General features: G+C 44.5%; 1 protein-coding gene across 2 annotated transcripts in view; it reads left to right on the top strand.

Moving 5' to 3' along the window:
* The first annotated feature begins 228 nt into the window (after positions 1-228).
* Positions 229-9,828, top strand: part of gphna (gephyrin a) — a 33,181-nt gene continuing 23,581 nt past the window's right edge. For both annotated transcript variants that reach the window (XM_079262118.1, XM_079262117.1), the window contains exons 1-6: positions 229-346; positions 4,710-4,788; positions 4,871-4,928; positions 5,521-5,613; positions 6,649-6,743; positions 6,827-6,893. In XM_079262118.1, the coding sequence (XP_079118244.1) occupies positions 283-346; positions 4,710-4,788; positions 4,871-4,928; positions 5,521-5,613; positions 6,649-6,743; positions 6,827-6,893 (456 nt within the window). In that variant the 5' untranslated portion in view covers positions 229-282. The remainder of the gene's footprint in view (positions 347-4,709; positions 4,789-4,870; positions 4,929-5,520; positions 5,614-6,648; positions 6,744-6,826; positions 6,894-9,828) is intronic.

Raw genomic sequence — 9,828 nt, 5'->3', positions numbered from 1 at the left:
CCAACTAATATACTTTAGGGTCACTCGGGATGTCATCAAAAACCACTCTAGAGCTCTAGTTTATATCTGGGAGCCAAAGTCTAACTGGAGGGCGCTCACACTAAAGGACACGGGAACACGCGCGCCCACACGCATGCACAAACCCCAGTCGTCCTCCAGAGGCGCAGCAGCAGCCTGCAGAAGCAGCAGCCTGCAGCTTGCAGAAGCAGCCTGCAGCCTGCACACCACCACCACCAGAGTTTCTATGCATGTGCCGTCACCGTGCAGACAGAGGTTGTAAACATGGCGGCGGACGGGATGGTGCTCACCAACCACGACCATCAGACCCGCGTGGGGATCCTGACGGGTAAGGACACCGTTTGGTTAGAAGTGATTCAAAACGGTGCAGATGTGCACCGTTTTGTCGTCGGATGACTGCGTGCGACGGTGTCACGATGCGAGCGGTCTTCGTTGCAGAGCTAGCTTAGCGTAGCCACTATGCTAACCGGTTAACGTGCCTTTTCTGACAGCTCGGGCAGATGTGGGATTTCTTTTGTAGGCGTACTCTTTAAAAATAATTGTTGACACATAACACATGTATGTATTTGCACGTGAAGGCTGGTTGTCTTGTTTAGTGTTGGATTTTATGGCTAAACATCGATATATTGAGGTATTTTTTACGTAGCGTCAATTTAGAGGGAATTGACAGGAACTTCCGGTACAGACTTTCAAAATAAAGCGCGAGTGCCGTCTTTGGCGGCACTTTTTCAGTTAGTTCATACATGTATTTTGAAATCAGACCCGCTGCTTTTCCGGTGCAGCCTCGCTAAGAGTTTTGAACTTGACTCATTGAACATGATATTTTCTTGCGCTGCCGAGCCTACATGAGCTGCATAATTCATGTCCCTTTGCAGATCCGATGTGTTGCCGCTCTGGAGGCTGCTTTCCTTAACAGTTCTTGATCTCACGGCGTTTGGATCCAGTCTGGTTTAATTTAACGCCGACATATGCGTCCACTCATTAATGACAGATTTTTATTAAAATGCGAGGGCAGGATCTAGCGCCGATGCAAAATGACTTCTGCTGCTCCGATTAGCTCAGCTGATCGGCTGTGAGCCATGCAGAGGAGGACTGGGACCAGTATCCAGCGGTGTGACATCCCACTACCGCTGCTAAACCCAGAGAGACGTGAGAATAATGCTGAGGAGGAGGAGAAGGAGAGCAGCTGATGGTTGAGGAGGTTGCAGCATCTAACCCTGCTGATGGACGCAGCATCATGGTGTGTGTTGGACTGTCTGCAGATCTGCTCTGGAAGACATTTAAACTTCTCTATGTGGAGTTTTGACACCAAATAAATGGTCATGGACTGATTGTTTCTGCTTAACCAGTTGCAGGAGCATCTTGTGGTGAAAATAATGAGCTGGGTTTACATCTGCAATGCACGTGATGTGCAAAAGGCCATCACTAACCCAGACACAGAACCATGCAAACCAGTTTAAATCTGCATTAACTACATGTGCACGGTTTTTCCTCTACAGTCTTCCTTTACATTTCTCATCCAGACTGTTTTGCAATTTGCTCATATTGTCTGGTTTAATATTTCTGCTTCATGAAGGACTTTCAAAGTTTTTCTTAGGCCTTCTTTTTTAAATTTTTATTTTTATTTTTACATTTTTCTTTAATTACAGTCCTGGAAACGGACCATTTTCAGAGAAACTTAACCAGCAGAAAGAGATCCTAGCTGAAGGGATGAGACAGTCATGTAAACACAGAACAGAACATTTTTTTGTTTCAAGCAGCCCGTCACAAAGACACTTAATTTATTCCCATTTCTTCAGATTTATCTGTGAAAACCAGCAAAGATCAGATGGAAAAACAGGATTTTATCAGTAACAGAGTGATTCCCAAACAGCTGTTAGCTGAAAACATCTCAGAAACTGGACAGAAGAGGAAGAATCGGGATAAAAAAAAAAAACTACCTAAAGTTTACTAACAGGCTCTAAAATCCACCAACGACCTGAACCAGGACCTGAGAGACACATCTGGACCTTCCGTGGATCCATCTACTGTTCGCTGAAGCCTCATCAGAAATGGTCTCCATGGAAACGTGCCTGTCAAAAACAACAGTACATGAGAACGGGACTGCAGATTGGTGGCAACAGGTCTGATGGAGGGATGGATCCACCCCAGAACGTGGACTTCAACATCACTGTGGCAGTGTGGGATCATCTGGACAGAGAACGGAAAAAAACCCAGAAACATCTGAAGAAAAGTCCTTCAAGAAGCCTGAAGACCTGGTCCTGATGGAAAAGCATCTCTACGAGGGTTCAGACTGGCTGCTCGGACCAAATCTTCACCATTAAGCCACTTAGAACTGGACTAACTGGTTCAGACTCACATACTGGACTTGTCTTTTAGATGTTGAACCAATTTTCCCCTTTCTTTGTAAATATATCAAGAAATTAAGGGTGCTCATGTGCAAAAGTAAAAGTTTATGCTTATGCGCACACACACACACACACACACACACACACACACACACACAGGAAAATCAGTTTGTACGGATTCTCACAACTCCAGAAGAGAAATTCTGACTTAATTTCATTATTATTTATAATTATTCCAGTTTGTCTCTTCTCCTGCTAAACTTCCCCTCCGTTGGTTTTCTTCTGAATTAGACGATATAAACCAAACATAAACCAGGAAGATGAAGGTGACCAGCAGAGGCAGACAAGAACAAGACATCATTTGTCAGGCTTAAGAGGGATATTTTCCTTCCTAAAATAGAAATATTTTAGGAAATCTGTTTGTCTCCACGGCTTTTCCATATAAGATTAAAACAGGAGGATTACACCAGGAGCAAAGCAAATATATGAAATGTTCACACTCCCAGGCAGCGCTGCAAAAACTGTGCACAGAATTCTGACGCAGAAATCTTTTTGGACCCATGAACATTTCTGAGAATCGTTATCAGTGAGGTGTTGCATGAAGTTAAAACCATCATGTGTGGAGAGATGTGTTGTAAGCAGGATCCGGAAGCTGCGCTGCCTTCTGTGAAGTGGAAATGTCGCCGCCATCGGACCAACCACAGCCCTGCACGCTTCAGCAGACATCATCTGCGACGGCGGAGGGCCGTTGTGGTGCAGATGCTGAAGTTCGCACATCTGTGAAGGCTCCGCTGAAATACACACTCATGGAAGGTTTTAGGAATTAGTGCATAAAATACATAGATTACGTGTTATGGGGGTTCTTTTAAACGAAATGCCAAGGAGGAAAGACATCAGCAATGATCCCAGAGAAGCACCTGCTGCTGGGAAAAATCCAAAAGTTTGTCATTCTACACAGAGGAAGTTTATTCCCAAGTGCAAAACATTCAAACCAGCTTTTAATCTTCCAGACGTAGACGTCTCCGTAAATTCAGCCCAAGTTACTGGAGAGAAGGCAAGACATCTCAGACTCTCCAGTCCAGTTAGAAAAAGACTGAACCAGTATGGCTGTGTGGAAGGGATGCAGGATGAAGCCTCTTCTCTCTGGAAGCGTCATGCCGACACGGCTTGGCTCGGCAAAGCTGCATCTGAACAATCACACTCTTTCATGAATATCATCACATAAATCTCACATTTTTACAAAAACTCCTTCATCACAAACAGTGAAACTGTTCACATGGTTCCTCTGGGACCGGTGGGTACTGGTAAGGTAAAAGGACGGACCAGCTCGCCCTGATTTGCATGTCAACGCCCCAAAAATGTTGGACGGATGGACGGACAGCGGTGAGACAAAGGAGGAAAAACAAACATAAAGCTAAAAACAGAAAATAATGATACAGATGCGTTCTGCAACCTGATTGTCCTTATTTTTAAAGACATAATCTGTAGCACCTCAGTTTGTTTTAAAACAAAAGCTCTAAAATGCAGAAATGTATTAAAAATCAGACTTAATCATTGCTGTAACTTTATTATTGTAATGAACCGGACAGCAGAAACACAAAGGCCGCAGTCAGATGTTTGGAAACGTTCTCCTGAGTGTTCGTAGGATTTGTTCACAGCTAAGAACAAATTCAGGATTCAGTTTGGGTTTTTTTCATCCAAAATCTTTGTAGAAAGTTTGTAAATCAGCTTTAAGATTTCTTTCTCTCTCTCTGCTGGGAGAAATGTGGCTCGGCCGCCGCTTCCCAGTAGAAACAATAAAATCAGCACATCAATAATCAATTAAAAAAAAAATCCTTTATGATGATAAATAATATCTCAAACTTAAAGGAAATGCCATAAAAACATATAAAGATTGTCAAGTTAGTTTCCGTTGATTTTTGCACAAACTGGTGAAATATTCGTAACCAACGCTGTCGTCCTCGCTCACTGATCCGCCTGATGGATGTTGGAACACATGGATGTTTGTAGCTGTTGTGTTGGCATGTGGGGACCCTGAACCTGATCTTTACAAGGTGTGTTACATGTACAGTTAAAAAAAACAAAGAACGAATGGGTTGATAAGAGTTGTTGGTGAATGAGGCCAAATGTCTGTTTGGTCAACATGCATAAAAACCAAACGCACGTCATGGACTGATCATGTTGGGGGGCACAGAGAGCTCCTCCAGTCTTCTTTCCTGGAGGGCAGAAACTGCTCCTGATTGGCTCATCCTCTTGAATGTGACATGTAGCTTTATTTTGAAAGTCCCTCCTTCCTCCCGCCGGCTGGTTTCCGTCGGTAACACGAGCTTGTTTCTTCTTCAGTCAGTGACAGTTGCTTCAAGAACCTGGCAGAGGACCGGAGTGGAGTCAACCTGAAGGACCTGGTCCACGATCCTTCACTGTGAGTCTTCACAGAAACCTCACGCATGTGCACGCACACATGCACACGCACACACATCCAACTAACTGTTGTCTTCCTACAGACTGGGAGGAGTGATATCAGCCTACAAAATAGTTCCAGATGAGATCGATGAAATCAAGGTAGGTATAACTTAGCTTCAGATATTTATTTTTAGATATTAAATTAAATTAAAATAAATTCAATTCAATTAAATTGTTTACAAAGGACATGCTTGCAAATGAAAATTGGTTCTTAAACATTTTTGTCAAATAAAGGTAAAAAATGTAATTTAATTGTATTCAAAAGATGTTAGAAAATAAAAAATGTTTTTAAACATTATGATAAAGTTGCACTTTAAAAAGGGCTACAATGTGCAACAAAACAATAAGAAAACTATCAAATTTATAGCATTTGAATTTTAAATTATTAAATAAAATTCAATAAAGTAGAAAGCTTAAAGGTACCACAAAAATTTGAAATGGCTAAAATAAAATAAAAATAAATGGCATTTGAAGTTCCATGGAGCTTTAAATACAGCGAAATAAAATTAGAAATGAAATTAAAATTTCAACATGTCCTGGTGCGATAGAGGTCAACGTGAACCAGACATGGAGTCTAACGTAGAAAAGCAGCTGTAAAATACTCAGCAGTGTAAATCCAGATGTGACTACTGAGCTAAAAAAGATGCTTTCTGCTGTTGTTTAGTTTGTTTTTGTGTTTTTACGTGTGCAGGAAACTCTTCTGGAGTGGTGCGATGAACAGGAGCTGAATCTCATCCTCACCACTGGAGGAACTGGCTTTGCACCGCGAGATGTTACACCTGAGGTACACCTGCAGACAAATCCTGCTAAGTTTACCTTAAACTTTCTATTTATTCATACAAACCTTTTATAGAGTCAGATTTAGTGATCCAAATAAATTAGGAAACCCAGAAAGGCACCGACGGTCATGGGCAAGGCTGCAGCTCATCCACACAGCTCCCTCATTTCAGTAAAATCCATCATGGACAAGAAGTTCTTCTAAAGTTCGTCTATAAATAAAAACACTGATGCAGATTAAAGGGAGAAAAAAAAATCATCATCCATTCAAATGAATTTATCTCCCAGCCCATCTCAACGTGTCCTGAAGAGCAGCGAGCCTCTGCAGACGGAGGAAACGTAAACTATCCAACTGCTCAGTATGTATGGATACATGTAGAAACAGATTTACTCACTGTGCCAATCAGCATGCGTTCAAAACAACAAGTGTTGATATCCAGTTGCTAGCATGCGATGAAGGGCTGGGAAGCATGAATCGACTATAAAGTGATGTTCCAGGTTGGGGGGGAGGAGACGACACGAAAGTGCAGCTTCTCAGCTTTGGGAGGCTGCAGAGCAACAACGGGAACAACAAGTGGGAAACACTCAGCTGAAGGTTGCAGGGTGACTTTCATAATGAACGCGTGGACGTCCCAGCGTACGCGGAGCAGCAGTCTGAAAACACGTGATGCTTTGGATCCTGCTTTGTTTAGGAAATGAATTGACAAAAAACCGGTGGTTTTGTTCCTGAAAGTACAAAGCCTTCAGTGTTGCTTCCCTGAACAGGAAATAGACCCTCTAACCGGGTTAAACGTTTTGTTTAACAATGAAGCCATGTGAACATAAGGCCTTTGCATGGCCGCGTGGAGACCCTGCACATCATCTGAACTGAATTTGTTGGAGCTGATGACTTCAGGACCAGATGCAGGTGAAAACCAGGGAAGTTAAAGCTGCAGTGTGTCAAACTGAACAGATGAATAATCACAGAGGAGGTTTACTTGGTTATGCTCACGTCTTCACTCTCAACGTTCCTAACACTGGAGTCCTCGTGCTTCTGTTCCAGGCCACCAGGGAGGTGATCGAGCGAGAGGCCCCAGGAATGGCCCTGGCCATGCTGATGGGATCGCTCAACGTTACACCTCTGGGCATGCTGTCCAGGTGAAGACAGTTGTTTTCCAGACACATTCATGTTGGTGATATCTTCTGCTGCTGTAACCGTCTTCCCTCTGCATCGTTTCCAGGCCTGTTTGTGGAATTCGTGGTAAAACTCTGATCATCAACCTTCCAGGGAGCAAGAAAGGCTCACAGGTACGACCCCGAGACTTAACCCCATATAGCCGGCTGCGTTAGAATTCTAAAAGGCTTGAATTCCCTCAGTACACACTGGGGCTGCACGATTATGACCAAAACAATAATCACGATTATTTTGAGGAATATTGTAATCACAATTATTAATCACGATCATTCGTTGTGTCTGGAAAAACATGTATTTATAATACACCACTTGTAAACAACCTACCTGCCAACTCTACATTACATTTTAATGTTCGTGTATTTTATCACGACTTGTTGTAAAAATGTTTGTATTTTTTACCACCTCAATCAGCTGTTTAATCCAAACAATCCGTTTTACCTGCAACAGGAAAAATGCGGACTTCAAATGTCCAACCAATCCAACAATACTTAACTGGCTGCTGGTATGATGTGCGCGCTTGGTATTTAGGCAGCATAATGAAGCCTTAACAACGCATTTTGAATGTAAATATCGTTGACAATCAGGTTTGTTTAATTGTGACCACCAAAATCGTGATCACGATCAAAATCTGATTAATTGTGCAGCCCTAGTACACACTGACTCGTACAGGTAGGACTTTATGACTTCACAAAGGGAAAAAATGTACTTGAAACTGCAGCGAGGAGGTACTGCGCAAGAAAAAAGACGACAGCTTCAGGTTCAGCATGTCCCGGTCTGCTAATGAGCAACAAAAGTAATAAAAACACATTTTTTATGTTGTTCGGTCGACTCTAAATATTCCACCACCAGAAGCAGCATCCGGGGCTACTTTCACCCCAGCCGTCATGCCTTGTCACTCGTCCATCCGACTGCTACTAGACTCTCCAGCAGCTCCGTAAGAAGCTGCAGTAAGAAGAAGAAGTTGTACTTCTATTTCATACATAATGAAATCAATCCTCTGGATTTTTACATTTTCAGAGACCAGTGGGCTCCCAGTATTCCCAGCGCCTGGGAAGCCATCGGGTAGTTCAGGATCTCGCTCAGGAAACGCTTTACAGAGAGAGAAGAAAACATAATGAAGGCCAGTTCATAACAGCCTATATAAGGAAACCAACAGATTGAGTTGAGTCCAACTCAATCTCCCATCCTGAGCAAGCACACTGGCGACAGTGGGAAGGAAAAAACTCCCTTTTAACAGGAAGGAAACCTCCAGCAGAACCCGGCTCAAGGACAGGCAGCCATCTGCCTCTGTGTGGGGGGAAGAGGACAGGCTCCGGGGGGGGGTCACCACTAGGCTACCGCCATCAGCGTCTCTCTGAGCTCGGGACGCCCCTGCAGACGGCTTTCAGAGCAGAAACGCTGCAACTTCTTCAGCCAAGATGAGCTGAGTTTAAGAAAAGAAAACCAGAATGTGAAATGATTATTTAGCAGCTCAGCGCTCTCCTCTGTGATGCTGCAGCTCTGATGGATCCGCTCACGAGCAACAAGCAACACTTTCTGCCCTCCAGTCTGCAGTAAACCTGGACCTGCAGTAAACCTGGACCTGCAGTAAACCTGGACCTGCAGTAAACCTGGACCTGCAGTAAACCTGGACCTGCAGTAAAACCTGGACCTGCAGTAAAACCTGGACCTGCAGTAAACCTGGACCTGCAGTAAACCTGGACCTGCAGTAAAACCTGGACCTGCAGTAAACCTGGACCTGCAGTAAACCTGGACCTGCAGTAAACCTGGACCTGCAGTAAAACCTGGACCTGCAGTAAAACCTGGACCTGCAGTAAAACCTGGACCTGCAGTAAAACCTGGACCTGCAGTAAAACCTGGACCTGCAGTAAACCTGGACCTGCAGTAAACCTGGACCTGCAGTAAAACCTGGACCTGCAGTAAAACCTGGACCTGCAGTAAAACCTGGACCTGCAGTAAACCTGGACCTGCAGTAAAACCTGGACCTGCAGTAAACCTGGACCTGCAGTAAACCTGGACCTGCAGTAAAACCTGGACCTGCAGTAAACCTGGACCTGCAGTAAACCTGGACCTGCAGTAAACCTGGACCTGCAGTAAAACCTGGACCTGCAGTAAAACCTGGACCTGCAGTAAAACCTGGACCTGCAGTAAACCTGGACCTGCAGTAAAACCTGGACCTGCAGTAAAACCTGGACCTGCAGTAAAACCTGGACCTGCAGTAAAACCTGGACCTGCAGTAAACCTGGACCTGCAGTAAAACCTGGACCTGCAGTAAACCTGGACCTGCAGTAAACCTGGACCTGCAGTAAAACCTGGACCTGCAGTAAAACCTGGACCTGCAGTAAACCTGGACCTGCAGTAAACCTGGACCTGCAGTAAACCTGGACCTGCAGTAAACCTGGACCTGCAGTAAAACCTGGACCTGCAGTAAACCTGGACCTGCAGTAAAACCTGGACCTGCAGTAAAACCTGAACCTGCAGTAAAACCTGGACCTGCAGTAAACCTGGACCTGCAGTAAAACCTGGACCTGCAGTAAACCTGGACCTGCAGTAAACCTGGACCTGCAGTAAAACCTGGACCTGCAGTAAAACCTGGACCTGCAGTAAACCTGGACCTGCAGTAAACCTGGACCTGCAGTAAACCTGGACCTGCAGTAAACCTGGACCTGCAGTAAAACCTGGACCTGCAGTAAACCTGGACCTGCAGTAAACCTGGACCTGCAGTAAAACCTGGACCTGCAGTAAAACCTGGACCTGCAGTAAACCTGGACCTGCAGTAAACCTGGACCTGCAGTAAAACCTGGACCTGCAGTAAAACCTGAACCTGCAGTAAAACCTGGACCTGCAGTAAAACCTGGACCTGCAGTAAAACCTGGACCTGCAGTAAACCTGGACCTGCAGTAAACCTGGACCTGCAGTAAACCTGGACCTGCAGTAAAACCTGGACCTTCAGTAAAACCTGAACCTGCAGTAAAACCTGGACCTGCAGTAAAACCTGGACCTGCAGTAAACCTGGACCTGCAGTAAAACCTGGACCTGCAGTAAACC

The sequence above is a fragment of the Telmatherina bonti genome (assembly GCF_933228915.1).
Source record: "Telmatherina bonti genome assembly, chromosome: 22".
Lineage (NCBI taxonomy): Eukaryota > Metazoa > Chordata > Actinopteri > Atheriniformes > Telmatherinidae > Telmatherina > Telmatherina bonti.
Note: the sequence above shows the minus strand (reverse complement) of the source record. Positions and strands in the feature narration are given on the sequence as shown.